Raw genomic sequence first — 16,539 nt, 5'->3', positions numbered from 1 at the left:
GGGGTAGAAGCAAACTAATGGGCTGATGATCAGAAGCAAAATGCAGGCGCTAGAGGCTGTTAACACCATACTAGCACCTATGTTTGCTACTGTCCCATGATCAGAGCCCACGAGCACATGAAACAACGCGCTTGTGTGCTCTGAACGCAACTAGCATGCAAATGCATGCAAAACAGGGTTCTTAGCGCAAGTAACATGCAAATGCATGCTAAATGTATTCCTCCACAATGATCAGCTTGCAGAACGCCAAACATTGGTTACATTGTCTGCAGCAAAACCTATGCCAGCTCAGAGCTGGCATTAGGGTTTGCAGACCATTGGGGAGGAATGGTGAGCCCTGTCCAGCATGCATTTGCATGCTAACAGCCCCTACCACAGGAACCCCAACCTCCCCCCTGCAGCACAGGGGCTGGAGGTCTGATGCACCTCCAGTCCCCTGCCCCCCCCCCCGACACAGGTTTGGGGGGCTGGAGATCTGGTGGGTCTCCTGCCCCCTAACCCCCCCTTAGCATCCCTCAGGTGTCCCTGGTGTCCCAGTGGGCCGCGGGTCAATCCCTCCCACCTAGTGGTCTAGCAGTCCTCCCCCACCCCCTACCTTCATTGGAGGAGGGAGGTGGCCTCCCTCCTCTTCCATCAGCACCACCTCGAAAATGGCGGCGCCCAGCCCTGCCCAATGCACAAAATTATTTAATGAAGCGTGCACAATAGTAGAAGTAAAGAATTGAAATGTTGGAGTTTTTTTGACCAATGATATGACTGGACTCTATGATGAGCTGGCACTAAGATATTATACTTGCTGCCAAGCCAAGACATCTGAAGTCTTTTCCTCCATTTAAATTTATAGTTTACAGTTCACAGGAAAAGACACGGAAATAAGGTCGAATTTTCAGCTCATTGTTTAGTTATTCATAAGTTGGTGCACTCACTTATGCCTGCTATTGACATAAGTGGGCATGCTTAAATGTAGGTGCATCAAAGCTGACTTATGTTTCTATCTTGGTGCCCAGATGCTGTTTCAGAATTGGTGCTAAGCTTGGCCAATTGTGGCTCCTACATATTGGCACAAATTTATGGAATTGCCCATCTAGTTAATTGTTGAAGGCTCATCTTGGGTGCCTAATACTCTTGGCACCCTCTCTGGATAGAAATATATTTGAATAGGTTACAACAGTCCTGAGAAGCACTTAATTTCACTTTCAAATTGGCCAACATTTCCCCCTAGTGGAACATATTAAAATTGGTCAAAGAAACAAGGATGTAATGAAACGTGGACAGGAAATATCAATAAATTAATGCAGTTTCCGCAGCCCAAGCATTACTTTCAATAGCTCACATACACTGTGCATATCAGTTACATAATTACAATTGAATAATGACAACTGGAAGTAGCAGATAAATGGAACTAGATTTTTGGAACTACTAGTGTGTATGATATATTTACATACATTTTTGATAGTTTGTACCCCTGACGCAGCCTGAGGGCGAAACGTGGCCACGTCGGGTATTGTTCCAATAAATGCATTTGATCCCACTGCTTTGTTGTTTTTTAACTAATAGAGAACCAATACATTAAGACTTTCAGTGTGTATGTACTTCCTGTTTTAAAGGGGAGCAAAGCGTGCTGTATACTGTAGTCCAAAATATAATTAAAAAAAAAAAACATGCATACTATGGAAGAACCTATATGTACTGTATATCTAGTTCAATCTAGCTCATGCTTTATCTCGATTGGTCCCCCTGCCCTGTGGGCTTGTGGGTGTTGCTTTTGCTCTCCCCTGGCGCTGCAGGGCAGACTCTTCTATCATGTCTCAGGAGCATGTGCTCCCTCTCTGTCCCCCTTAAGTGAACTCAGATTTACCCATTGTGCAACTCTGTATCCTACTTCTGAAACTACTTCATCTACTAATGTCTCTACCTCTGTAATAAAAACTTCTCTTCAGAACTCCATTCCCACTATTCAGAAATACAAAGGTTCTTGCCTTGAGGCAGCAAGCTTCTGATTTTCTACTACAAACTGTATGCAAATTAGCTACATTTATTTGCAATAAAGTGAAATTTCAGGAAGTGTCTTCTGGTGTTACAGATGTGCATGGTTTGTACTCTCTGAGTTTGCATGAGCACGCTTATCAGATTTGTCATATCCCCGGGGAACTGGACATTTTAGACAAATAGGCTTTGTACCTATGTTGCTGCCCACTCTACTGACCCTGACTTATTTGCAGGTCTGCCTCCTGTTCCTTAAGGCCAATGCTGTCAGCACATCAAAAAGTCACGGAGCCAGAAGTTTTTGACACCGACTTCATAATGCACAATATCAGCATAGAGTGTTGGTCCTCCTCCACATACTTTGAACAAGTTCACCGTGCCAACTTTAATAAAGAGGAGGAATAAAAATGGGGAGCCATGACGTAAGGTTCCTACTGCTCTGGCCAGCCAACTCAATTCTCTCCTCAGCTGATAAGGGATAGAGCTCCCTGCTTGTCATGTTGCTCCATCCAACCAACACTACTGGCTGTTTTGCAGTCCTTCCTCCCAAATTCTGGTGCCCTAGTTGACTGCCTAGGTTTGGTTAGTAGTAAGGCTAGCCCTGCTCATACCCCAACCACACAGTTAGTGAAACACATCATTGTACAATGCTTAGAGTATGCAATTTTTAATTTGTTTATTGATCCTATTGAATCTCAGTTGAGGCTGCACCCTCCGAGTTGTTTCTCTAAGATAATCTATTGTTTGTTTAGTCAATATTTTTCTTATTTACAATCTCCTATTCCCCTCCTTCCCCAGGCACAACTTTATAACAAGTTCCCTATATATGAAGTCTCAACCGGTGCATAGTTTAAGGCTATTTATAAACCCCCAAATTCTATATATCACGCCCTAATTTCTGCACAGAAATCAGTGTATTCTACAATAATATGTGTAACTTAATTAACTAGCTAATCAGAATTGTTAATTGGATGTTAATAAGCAATTATCAGCACTAATTGGCATTAAGATTTACACACACAACACACTGTGTTCTGTAACGTGGTGCACGTAAATTCCAAGTCACACAGTTGAAAAGGGAGTGTGGTTATGGGCATGGACATTTCTAAAATCTATGTGCATTATAGAATACATCTGCTTTGCGCCTAATTTAGGCGTCAAGATTTACACCAAGTAAAACATGGCCTAAATGGATGCAACCAAATTTGGTCATGTGGAGAGGTGCTTGGCGTATTCCATATACCACATGGAAATTTAAGCCTATTCCATAAAATTTAGGTGTACTTTAGAGAATATACCTAGGCGCATTTTTGTACTGCACAAATTTTTCAGACACCATATGTAGAATCTAGCCCAAAGGCAACATAGGCACCTATATGCATGAGAGGTGAGGCTTTATAAAATAGGTTCCCCAAATCACCCCCAATACTGCACAAGTTCTCGAGCACAAATTTATACCTATTCTGAAAAACGTATGTGCACACTCTACGTCTACCTGCGTATAATATCCTATATAATAATTCTCACCTCCAACATTCTGAGGCTGCCTGGAACCGTGGATCCCTTGGAGGTGGTCTGGAGTTGGAGTAGATAATAGTGACGTCACACAACCCACACCAGATTGGCCAGTAGAAGGAAGAGGGGCGGAGCCACGATACAGGGAGCAGCGAATCAGCACAACAAAGGGAATGCACAGCAGCAGGAACAGAAGCCTCTCTCACATACACTCTCTCAAACATACACTCAGAGGAAAACCTTGCTAGCGCCCATTTCCTTTCAAACAGAAACGGGCCTTTTTCACTAATACAAACATATTTCACACTCTCACTCTGCTCCACCCAAACTATGCCCTTGGGAATGTTCATCCATAGCTTGCATAAAAGCGGTGTCCGCCTACTTTTTGCACATGTATGCAGTCAGGCAATTTTATAACAGTCCGATTCAGTATGTAAAATAGACATTCAAATTTAAAAAAGAAAAAAAAAAAGAAATAACCCTCATTGAACTTCAAAGTTTAATATAACCTACCAAGAAGAGAATTCTGACAAATTATGTGTTGTCTGATTTATTTATTTATTTAGATTTTGCTCACACCTTTTTCTTTTTTTTTTTTTTTGAAAATTTCTTTATTGTAATATGAAGTCAACCACAAACCATACTACAGCATATGCAAAGAAGAGACATTGTGCTCCAGCATTAAAATCCAAATATGTGAATTATATCCTATAGCACTGCATAATTAAACTTCATAACTTTTTGCTTCCCCCCTTTTATTCCCCTACCCCCGTAGAGTAACCCCCCCTACCCCCTACCCCCCTCCCCCTCCCTTCTAATCCCAGCACTTATCCCGAATTACCTGTTTCAAGACCCTGTTTTGAGAACAAGGAGAGCGCCCTTCCCCAAATATCTCGGTACTGCCGCTTGCCCAGAGACACAGCACCTTTTTGTGCTTGGAGCACCCAATTCACCATTTCACTCATGCTGGGCTCACACCTTTTTCAGTAGTAGCTCAGAGTAAGCAGTCTATTTTATACTGAGATTAAAATTCAATTTGGAGCCCCAGCATGCAAGCATTAGTTCTGCTCTGGAAGCCTTAAGCATTATCAGTTTAAGAGTTACTCAGTATCTCGCTCCTTGTCTCTTAGGGGCTCTTCATCTGCTTTCCTTCCTCTAGCCCAGTGGCTCCCAAACCTGGTCCTGAAGGCACCCCAGCCAGTCAGGCCTTCTGGATACCACAATGAATAATCATGAGAGACGTTTGCAGGCACTGCCTGCACTGCATGCAAATCTTTCTCATTAATATTCATCGCAGATATCCTAAAAATCTAACTGGTTCGGATGCCTCCAGGACCAGATTTGGGAAGCACTTTTCTAGCCACTTCTTATCTAGCTTTCCTCTGGGGAGGGAGTGCCTCAACAGAAGCTAGTAAATCCCTGGAAACCATAGAAACCTTCTCCTGCGTCAGGCCATCAGGCTGAACTGTAGACTAATTCTGTACAACTGTATCACCTCAAAAACAGGCAGTGAGGGCAACAGAATGTGCAGTCAAGAATATATTACTTTCAACATTTAATTAAGATTTGTTAAACATTAATTTTGTGTCTCTTACTCTTGTTTTTTTGCATTTTTTCTTTCAAATGACTTCTTAGATATTTATGTATAAATCTTAGAGCAATTCATTTGGTACCAGCTGTTGTCACAGCTAGACTACTGTAATGCCTGTACACTGATCAAACAAAACAGAGTTTGCACCACCTCCAACTAATTCAGAATGCTGTGGGACAACTAATACAGGGATGCCCATGGCATGAACACATCATATCCTCGCTACAAAAACTGCACTGGTTACCACAAACCTACAGGCTCCAATTTAAAACTTTTTGATTTTCAAGATCCTCAAGCAAAATGGGCCAGATTACCTAAAGAACAAGTTGCCTTCTACACACCTTTGAGGTCTCAAAGTCTTCTCAAGGAGCATCACTATCCCCTCATCAAAGGAAATTACACAATGTAAAGCTCAGGTTACACCAAGCAGGAAGGAAACTTCTACGGAGAAGCAAACCAAACCAGGGGAGTAGAGATTGACCAAATGACAAGACACCACTAGTTGTGTAACTGGTACAGAGATGCTAGTAGACACAGCAGTATCAGCAGGATATATGATGCCTAAGAGCACTAATACAAAGCAGCCACCATGCGGCTCTAGCTTACAGAGAGTAGTGTTTTGACCCCTGAGGCAGGCAGTTGCATCTGTCGAAACACAGCCCATGTCATGTCCTTCTCCTGGTGTTTTGGCTTGTCATTTGGTCAACCTCTACTCTCTCCTGGTTTGGTGTACAATGTAAAGCTCACCAGCGAGTCTTCTTGAGTAACCCCTACACTGTGGAACTCACTCCCAGGGGGTCTACACCTAAGTAAATACACTACATCTATTTTTAGGAAGCAGGTGAAACCCTGAATCTTTTCCCAAGCCTTTAATATATGTGGTGTTTGGCTATCCACCTACTCCACATCTGGACTAGCTTGCTGCACACCTTATAACTAAGACCAGTCCCATGTACATTTCAGTTTAGTCACTCATTTATTTTCCCCAATGACTTTGTCCTACCCATTTTTCCTATGTGTATCAACTGCAATCGCTCCCACTGACTGCCTATTAAGATGTTTCATTTGTATTGTACTGACAGTATGAGTATTACATCTATGTTTTATGAATGTTCTTCCACGCTGCCTATTATAGTTTATCATTTATCATATGTCATATAATTGTTCTACTGTACTGTTTTAAAGTGTATAATTCTGACACTGTAACATGTTATTCTTCTTGCTAGGATTTAATCTGCCTACCTCATTTATTATATTTATGCTTATATCTGGTCAATTTACTACTACTACTACTACTACTATTTAGCATTTCTATAGCGCTACAAGGCATACGCAGCGCTGCACAAACATAGAAGAAAGACAGTCCCTGCTCAAAGAGCTTACAATCTAATAGACAAAAAATAAATAAAGTAAGCAAATCAAATCAATTAATGTGAACGGGAAGGAAGAGAGGAGGGTAGGTGGAGGCGAGTGGTTACAAGTGGTTATGAGTCAAAAGCAATGTTAAAGAGGTGGGCTTTCAGTCTAGATTTAAAGGTGGCCAAGGATGGGGCAAGACGTAGGGGCTCAGGAAGTTTATTCCAGGCGTAGGGTGCAGCGAGACAGAAGGCGCGAAGTCTGGAGTTGGCAGTAGTGGAGAAGGGAACAGATAAGAAGGATTTATCCATGGAGCGGAGTGCACGGGAAGGGGTGTAGGGAAGGACGAGTGTGGAGAGATACTGGGGAGCAGCAGAGTGAATACATTTATAGGTTAGTAGAAGAAGTTTGAACAGGATGCGAAAATGGATAGGGAGCCAGTGAAGGGTCTTGAGGAGAGGGGTAGTATGAGTAAAGCGACCCTGGCGGAAGATGAGACGGGCAGCAGAGTTTTGAACCGACTGGAGAGGGGAGAGGTGACTAAGTGGGAGGCCAGCAAGAAGCAGATTGCAGTAGTCTAAACGAGAGGTGACAAGGGTGTGGATGAGGGTTTTGGTAGAGTGCTCGGAAAGCAAGGGGCGGATTTTACGGATGTTGTAAAGAAAGAAACGACAGGTCTTGGCGGTCTGCTGGATATGAGCAGAGAAGGAGAGAGAAGAGTCAAAGATGACCCCAAGGTTTCGAGCTGAGGAGACAGGGAGAATGAGAGAGCCATCAACAGAAATAGAAAACGGGGGGAGCGGGGAGGTGGGTTTAGGGGGGAAAATGAGAAGCTCGGTTTTGGTCATATTTAATTTCAGGTGGCGTTGAGACATCCAGGCAGCAATGTCAGACAAGCACGCTGAAACTTTGGTTTGGATGCAAGGTGAGATATCAGGGGTAGAAAGGTAGATTTGGGAGTCATCAGCATAGAGATGGTAGGAAAAGCCATGGGATGAGATTAGTGAACCAAGGGAAGAAGTGTAGATAGAAAAGAGGAGGGGACCAAGAACAGAACCCTGAGGTACGCCGACAGGCAGAGGGATAGAAGTAGAAGAGGATCCACCAGAGTGAACACTAAAGGTGCGGAGGGAGAGATAGGAAGAGAACCAGGAAAGGACAGAGCCCTGGAATCCAAGTGAGGACAGGGTATCGAGAAGTATGCTGTGATCGACAGTGTCAAAAGCAGCGGAAAGATCAAGAAGAATGAGGATGGAATATTGACCTCTGGATTTAGCCAGTAATAGGTCATTGGAGACTTTAGTAAGCGCAGTTTCGGTTGAGTGGAGAGGGCGAAAACCAGATTGTAATGGGTCAAGAATAGCATGTGAGGAGAGAAAATCAAGGCAGCGGCGGTGAACAGCACGCTCGAGTAATTTGGAGAGAAAAGGAAGGAGGGAGATGGGTCGGTAATTAGAGGGACAAGTAGGGTCAAGTGAAGGCTTCTTAAGGAGAGGTGTGACCACAGCATGTTTAAAGGCAGCAGGGACAGTCGCAGTGGAAAGTGAGAGGTTGAGAATGTGACAGATAAAAGGAATAAGAGTAGGAGAGATGGCATTAAGAAGGTGGGTGGGAATGGGATCAGAGGAACAGGTGGTACATTTTGAGGAAGAAAGGAGAAGTGTAGTTTCCTCAATAGTAACTTCAGGAAAGGAGGAAAGGGAATGAGGGGAAGGAGAGAGAGGGGAACGGACTAGTGGAGGGAGAGCTGGTGAGGTAGAGAAAGCAAGGTTTATCTTTTGAACCTTGTTGTGAAAGAATTCAGCAAGGGTCTGAGGAGATAATGAAGGGGGAGTTGGGGGAGGGGGCACCTTGAGGAGAGAGTTCAATGTGGTGAAGAGAAGTCGAGGATTAGAGCCAAGAGAGTTGGTCAGTTGGATATAATAATCCTGTTTGGCACGTAAAAGAGCAGATTGGAAGGAGGTCAGCATGAACTTAAAGTGTAAGAAATCAGCAAGGGCCCGAGATTTCTTATGCTGTTAACACAGTTACGTCAAGCTTTATCTGTTGTACACTGCCTTGGATAATTTCTCCATAATGGCAGTTAATGAATATCAATAAATAAGTAAATTAATATTGACTATAACAAGTCCATCCTCACCCTGCTCCTCAACTCTGCTATTTCCATTATTGAAATTCTTTTAAACTGGAAAATCTTTTGCAAGAATAAATTAGACACAGCATTCAAGGTTTCAAAATATTTTTTTTACTTTAAAATAATTCAACCAAACAATAAAAAATAACAAAGAACATGTAGTGGTGAGCAATATCACAGTACCAAACAGGCAAATAAATTGTCTCAGGAATACATGACACAATGGTAGGATGTTCCGGGCTGAGCACACACTGATGGTAGGAGTACAGTTCTACATTGAAATGCCAAAGACAATCAATAACACTCAATGGTCATTCTTAAATACTGGAAAACTCATTCAAAAGTTGAATCATATTCTATTTAATTTAATATTTCAATACAGATAATCCATTTAGCTTGTAGAACCTACCTACACAGTTTGGCAGGGGAGCTTCCATAATAAAATGTGGTGTAAGGATAACACAATTGCTGCTACAGCTGGTTTCCTTTAAAGCATCTACACAACTTTATAAATGTGCTAAAATCTGAAGAAGGAGGAGCAATGCAGTTGCATGACACCTCCAGCACTGAACTTCTCTGCTGGACTCTCCCTGTAACACAGGGACACTGCCTGTGGGCATCTGCAGCTGTGGAATACATGCTGCACAAGACATACCGACAGCACAGCCTAAACTGATACCGAAACCAGCGTGCTATGCAATAAACTGGAAAAGCATAATCCTCTTTCTTCCTTAGCACCTTCTAAACACCCTCTCTGTCCAAAACCTTGAGTTGTGAGAATAAACACTTTTTCCCTGAATGCTGTTGTTGAACATTATTTACAGGAGCTAAATGATACAAGGGAGAACAGCATAACCATGTGAATTATCTCCTATACTGTTCACCATACCATGCCCCTAAAACTATTGAGCCATTATCAGCAGGCCTGTGGCAGTATGTGGGAATAATTATTTGAATTTTTATATTTACTGCACTTGATCTGAAAAAGACTTTGAGGCTGAACAATAAAATGGCTGATTGACAGTTACAAGTGTCTACACAGTCTCAAGACATTTACAGTTACACGGGCCTAAGCAATGAGTACCCTGCTTCACTGAATTTACACAGAGGCCTATTATGCCTCTGCCTAGGATGCGGCAAATATTCTGTCTCCTGCCTGCCAGCAATCTATCCCAGAACTCCAAAACCACCTCTCCCACTGCCATCCCATCCCTCAGCTTCAGTGGTATGCTCCTTATAGTACAGTGAACCATGGGAACAAAGCCTGCGCCTATGTCAGGGGTGGAGTGAGTAGAGGCTTGGTCACCATATTCACTGCACTCTGACGATCAGGTTGAGGTGCTGATGTGGAGGTCCATGGATGAGGAGACATGATGAGAAGGAAGAGCTTGAACTTCTTGGAGAGAGAGAGAAAAGAAGGTGAGGGAAGCCATGTGACACCTGCATGGACTCTGCTCAGAGGTAACATCAGCCAAAATCTATCACGGATTATTAGGTAAAATGGAAAAACAGAGAAAGTTGCCTTTGTTTTTCGAGCATGCTGAAGAGCGCCTGCATTTTAGATTAGCAGAGTTTTGAAGTAGCAGGGCATTGGCTGTCAGGAGTATCAGTTTACACTCTTTCCTCAAAATGGTTGCACTGCACCAAAGGAGTATACCCAGTCTGTACTTTCCTGTACTCTGCATTCACTTTCTATGTCACTGTTTAGTACTTGAAATCACAAAACATACTGCTAGCTGAAACCCTAACATTAAACCATCCTAACATTAAATGAATGAATGATCACATGTGCAATCTTAAAAATGTCAACTCTTGAAAGCTGAATGTGATTATTCTATCAACTACATATTAGTATTTCAGACTAATGGTAACATTATCACTTATGTTATGTAACTCGTTTGTTAGAACCTACATGATCCATTTTATAAAACCAATGGCATCTCCAGTGCAAATATGCATGGTCCTTGAAGACCATCTTCAAAATGGAGATTAAACTACAGTAACTTTTACATGGTTTCTAGAGCTAGACTTATAGGGTTTGATTTTTTTTCTTTCAGAATATTAGCATACATCTGGTCAGGATTTAAATAAAATCTCTACATCAGTCTGTTTTTAACCATGCATTCATAAATACATATCAATGCTAAACCCTAAAATGTCCATGATCATTGCACAAGATTGTTACAATTAGCAGCCATCATATAATATTTTCATCATTACTTCTTTACATGAGCACATTGTATTGACACTGTTCTTACAATGCAGCTCATCTAAAACAATCCATATGTACAGAAGCAGTACTTCAACAAACAGTAGGACAAAATAATTAATATCTACATAGCTAGCTAGATCCAATGGAGAGAATGTCAGTTGGTGGCTTAGATTAGGAAAATAAAACACTGCTACAAAATAGGAACTACATCTTCAAAATTCATTGGCTTTGAAACAAAGGGAGGGAGAAGAGACACTGAAACAATTTTACAGTTCTTTTAACACATATCATCCTACAGTCAAATTCAAAATTGACTACGCCTCAGAAAAAGTCAACTTTCTAGACACCATGGTTTCCATCAACAATGGCTATATACAAATCATCTACATAGAGGAAACTTATGAACAGATGCTGCCACCTCCACAACTCTGGCTTCAAGCCTTCACATACAAATAAATCCATTATACACAGCCAAACCACACGATACCATCGTATCTGCTCTGACCCAAGAGACAGAGAAACACTTCAAAATCCTGACTGAATCCTTCAAACAAAAAGGCTACAATCCCAAAATAATCTCCAAGAATATCGCCTGTTCCCTTAAAATACTCAGAGAACTTATTACAGTACAAAGAGAAGACAGCCACAGAGAGAATCCCCCTTGTAGTGACATACAATCCAGAGCTGAAAAAACTGAGAAGAATCATAAAAGATCTACAGCCACTACTCCAGGAGGATGAATTACTGAAAGAGACATTCTCAGTTCTACCAGTGCTGGCCTTCCGACAGTTACCTAATTTAAAACAAGTTAGTGAAAAGCAAGCTCCCAATACAAGCTCAAAAAGAAGAGACAGTGGCACCCATCTCTGCAATATACCAAGCTGCAAACTGTGCCAACATATTTCACAGGATCCTATAGTCACTCACATGGGAAAAACATTCAGCATAAGGGGATCCTTCACATGCTCATCTTCAAACGTGGTATATATCATTTAATGCAAAAAGTATGAAGAAGGGTGCTATATTGGAGAGACAAGCAAGATGCTAAAGGCGAGAATCAATTTACATAGATATCATATTAATCATCACAATGCCAACCAAGATATCACCTCTGTGGGACAGCACTTTACAAAACAAGAACATTGCATCAATGATTTTATGATGAGAATACTAAAAGGAAATTTTAAGACAATCCAGAAAGGTAAGAACTTTGAAGTCAAAATGATGAAATACTTTGACACCCACCAGACAGGACTTAGGTTTTCTATCCCATTATAAACCATAAAATTCTACTACTTTGTCACCCTTTTATCAGTCATCCATCTCTCTGTCTCTCACCCAACCCAGTTCTCCCTGTTTCTCACCTAACCCACCCCCGACCCTCTTCCTGTGAACTGTCACTGAAATACTTTTGTTTTTCACTTATATATTCTGATATTTGTCAACATTTGCTCATTTCTGATCGGAAGAAGGGTTATCTTTGAAAGCTAATCAAAAATGTATTAAGTTAGTCAAATAAAAAAGGTATCATCTTATTTTCTTTTCTATGTTTTGTTTTAATTCTATTTATAACCAAAACAATGAAGAAAACCTGGAGACCACCAAACCGAAACATAAAGCTGAGACTCTGAATAATAGGTCCATCGATGTAAAAATTTCACAATTAGGACAATGCAGAATGTACTGAGGAGCATTCTAGAACACTGGTTTCCAGGAATCTGGGTGTTGCTTCAAAAGAAGACGCAGGGCTTGGAGCATGCTTGTGAAAGGGAGCATGGCTTATGCTGTCTGAGAAGGAAACAGTCACTTGAACTGCATAATCCTAACAGCACAGTGCACATCCATTCAAGTTTCAGCTTCAATAATGTATTCTTTAAATCTTAAATTTCTGTTATGCTGACAGAGATGTCTTCATTCTTGTAAGGCGCTAGGTAAAGGTAGTCCCCTGTATGCAAGTACCAAGAGACAAATGATGCATGTGGGCTGATGGTTTCTTGGCAGACTATTAGTGGGGTGGTTTGCCATGGCCTTCCCCAGTCATCTTTATGGCACTAGAATATACAAACACTGCAAGGCAAGGAATGTAGCTCTACCATTCAGCTTCTCCGTGCTACTGAACATATTAAACCAGCATTTCTGTTTAAAAAAAAATAGTTACCAATGCAATAGACTACCCTAGATAAATTACATTAGAGCGACAGCTCCCAGACCCCCAAGCCAGGTGGTTTTCAAGAGATCCACAATGGATGTGCATCAAATATTTGAATGTAAATGAGGCACTGCATGCAGATATTTTGAAAATGACTGGATAGGGATCCCCCAATAAAGGTTTGGGCACCACTGGTTTACAGGAGTATTGTTTTAATTAAAAGCCCCCTCTGTATCAACTGAATAATTCTCTTTTCCAGAAAAAGCAAAATACAGGGCAGAGTGAGTCAAGAAGCAGCCCCAAAAGGGCTATTAAAAATAATTTGACAAGACTACAATTATTTATTTTCAAACCTCCATACTAGCTCTTGATCCCAATTTTTGTATCAATGAAGCAGAACTTTTCAGGAGTAAGGCGTGCACCTTTTGGAGATTTCAGATGGCCATTTAACTGCAAATCTCCAGAAGAACTACAGTCTGGAAAAGTGTCTCAACTATCCCCATCCCCTCCCACTACATTCTGGGGAAATTCCCTTCAGGATCTAATGAGCACAGTGGCCAACAGTTTCATGTACTACGGGTCTTCCAGTTGTTGGTGAACACAAGGCCAGTGAGGAGAAAATAGACATTCCATTACAAAAATGAAAAACCCTTCCTTATTATCTTTGGAAAGCAAAGAAGGCTTCAGAGAGGATAACGCTAGAGTAGACTCAAGTAAACTTGTTGTACCACATATTGTATTTTACTTGACTTCTAAACCTGACCAATATCTTGGGCTCATGATTCAGAGAGGGAAAGAATTTTTACTATTATTGGTTCCTCATTCTTGATCTTCTATTTTCTCAGGAACCCAAAATATCAGTTAGAAAACTCACCTGATTAAAACCATTCTTACATATTTCAGTGTTAACAAACACCACTTCTGTAGTGCAGATCTGATTACAGTAGCTATGAATAAGGGAGCTTACTCTTAACAATACAGCACTTTAGTGCTGAATAGTTAGCAAGTAGTCATCTGAAGGAAGCATTGTATTTGTCTTGGAAAAATATTAGTACAAAAGCCTGAGATGAACAAATGTAACATACTATTATGTTTTCAAAAGGCATCAATGAGTTGGCAAAACCTGCCTGAACCATCATCCTTACACATCTGACTGGTATACCAAAGTAACCCCAACCAATACTGACAAATGCATTCATGGAAATGATCATTCTTCCTTGTATAGTTACATCATTTTTTTCAGGGCACTTTTCTTGTTTCTTTTTCTCAATAAAAAAGATAGCATTAAAGCAAGAGACATAATTAGTGTTTTGGGTAAATCTGCTACTTTTGCTGTTTCACCTGAAGCAAGGAGCACATTATGAAGCGTTTTGGAAAACTGAAATCAAGAATGAAATCCCTTGGAGCACAGACAGTCCTCACTAGAAAAAATAAAATAAAGGGTCCTTATAATTAGGTCTTGTTTAAATAATATCCAGCTTTTTAAAATTATTACATAAAATTAGGACAGTATTTTTGGCCATGTTTCACATTTGTGTTTAAAAAATATATATATAGTATAATGGAAAAAAAGGTTTATCTCCAGTCTGACTTTTGATGTACGACCTCAAAATCCAAAAAGATGACGGTCAGCTAAAAGGAATCATGATTTAAAATTTTTAAAAAAGAAATTACAGATCCAGCAGGTACAATGGCTTCATTCCCATGCTACTAGAGGCATCCATTCATTCCAGGAACAGCAGCAGCCTCCGAGAGGGAACATTCTTTCTCCAAAACATCCTTCAATGGTCATCATCCATTTTAAGTAACTCCAAAAGGGCTCCAACTGCTCCAAAATAACCCTAAGAAGGAAGAATATTCTAAAGTTACTATTTTTCTTCTGATTACTACTATCACTCTGAGTTAGTGCTTCTGAACTCAGTCCTCAGGTTCTTAGCCACTCAGGGTTTCAGGATACCCACAATGAGTATGCATGGGATAGATTTGCAGAGAATGGAGACAATGCATGCAAATTTATCTTATACATATTCATTATGGCTATCCAAAATTCCTGACTGGCTAGGTGTGCCCAAGGACTGGGCTGAGAACACTTGCTCTGGATACAGGTTTGCATGTCCAGATGTAATTTCTTCAGTTCTGCAATTGTAGAATCAATGAGCAGTTGGCTCTACATATCTACTGAGTAGCTTTTGTTGACAGGTTAGTTACTGATGGAAGCCAAGTGTAGCCAGCATAGGGATATTATAGAAAAACACTAAAGGAGGTTTCCCTACTTAACATCCACTTATACAGCTCAATCCTCAGCTATTGCCTAGGGTCCTGGCAAAACAGGCTGCACTCCATAAGATGCAGGCTAAACGGCATGAACATGAGACCAATGCATTTATTTCTACTTGGAATTACAACAGTCTTTCAAATTCAGATAATCAGCTGTGGAAGGCCAGTCTCATCTCTCTTTTTCAATGCTGCAGTCTGAGAGGAAGGAGCTACCCATCTCACTGTCAGATTTTGGAACTGCTGATTAAGTTAATCAGGGCATCAAAACTGGAACTGAGAGGGATCAGGAAATAAGAATGACTGAACACAGCAACTAGCCACCATACTCTCATAAAGAGAAGTACTACAAGAAAGAAACAGACAACATAGCCAGGGACAGAATATTTAGAAAGGAAATGCCAACAGTGGAACATAGGAAAAAAATCATTGCAGACCTGAGCTTGAAGGGATATTGCTAGGCAGGAGCAGACAGTGCCCATGTGTAATTTGATAGCGCTCAATGTAAAAGGCACTCCCCCCCCCCCCCCCCACAACCTTCAAGTCTATTCCTAATTCTGACTCCCAGTGCTTCTTATGTCCCCCTGCCATGTCTTGAAATTAGCAGGCTAGCACTTCTAACCTGGCCACTTTTCTTAGTACAGGAATAGCTGAATAATTAGAGCATAGAGGCTGAGAACCTGGGAAACTAGGTTTAAATCCTCACTGCAACTCCTTGTGATCTTGGGCAAGTTGCTTCAGGTACAAACTTATATCCCTATGAGGAAAGACTAAAGTGGCTAGGGCTCTTCAGCTTGGAGAAGAAATGGCTGAGGAGAGATATGATTGTCACACTTCTCACCTCGCTCTTCTCCTCCGCGTTAAGGGTCCCCCCGTGCGGGCCTGGCCGTCGGGAGTGGGGCGGCAGCCATTTTGGCAGAGCCGGCGCTCCAAGGATGTCCCAGGTCTCTCCTTCGGGGTTCAGAGAGGAGCGCCGGCCATCTTGGCAGAGCCAGCGCTCTGAGGATGTTCCGGGTCTCGTCTTCGGGTTGCGTGGTTCGCGCCCGGGGTCATGCCCGCTCTTGGCCGGTCTGCTTGGTCCCAGAGTGTGGCCATTTTCACCCCGCCTCCTTTGTCATGATTGGAGTTCATGGCCTGACTCCTCCCCCTCCGGAGAATCAGCCTGTGGAGGGTTCTCCTGCCCAGCTGATCGTCTGTCTCCTGATGGTGGGGGCTATTTCTAGAACAGCTTCTCTTCCCTTCCCTGCTTCGGCTTCTACTTCGATAGGTTTTGCTTTGTGCTCTGGTGAGTTTCTCTACTACCTTTGTTGCTGTTCACCTCA

The 16,539-nt window shown here is 41.7% G+C and overlaps 1 protein-coding gene across 3 annotated transcripts in view; it reads right to left on the bottom strand.

Annotated features, from left to right (window-relative positions):
- Nucleotides 1-12,288: 12,288 nt before the first annotated feature.
- The window catches only part of PANK1 (pantothenate kinase 1), a 123,077-nt gene continuing 118,826 nt past the window's right edge, over nt 12,289-16,539 (bottom strand). For all 3 annotated transcript variants that reach the window (XM_030203054.1, XM_030203053.1, XM_030203055.1), the window contains exon 7: nt 12,289-14,784. In XM_030203054.1, coding sequence (XP_030058914.1) covers nt 14,725-14,784 — 60 coding nt within the window. In that variant the 3' untranslated portion in view covers nt 12,289-14,724. The remainder of the gene's footprint in view (nt 14,785-16,539) is intronic.

Source organism: Microcaecilia unicolor, chromosome 5 (assembly GCF_901765095.1).
Source record: "Microcaecilia unicolor chromosome 5, aMicUni1.1, whole genome shotgun sequence".
NCBI lineage: Eukaryota > Metazoa > Chordata > Amphibia > Gymnophiona > Siphonopidae > Microcaecilia > Microcaecilia unicolor.
This window is presented reverse-complemented; position numbering and strand designations above follow the sequence as displayed.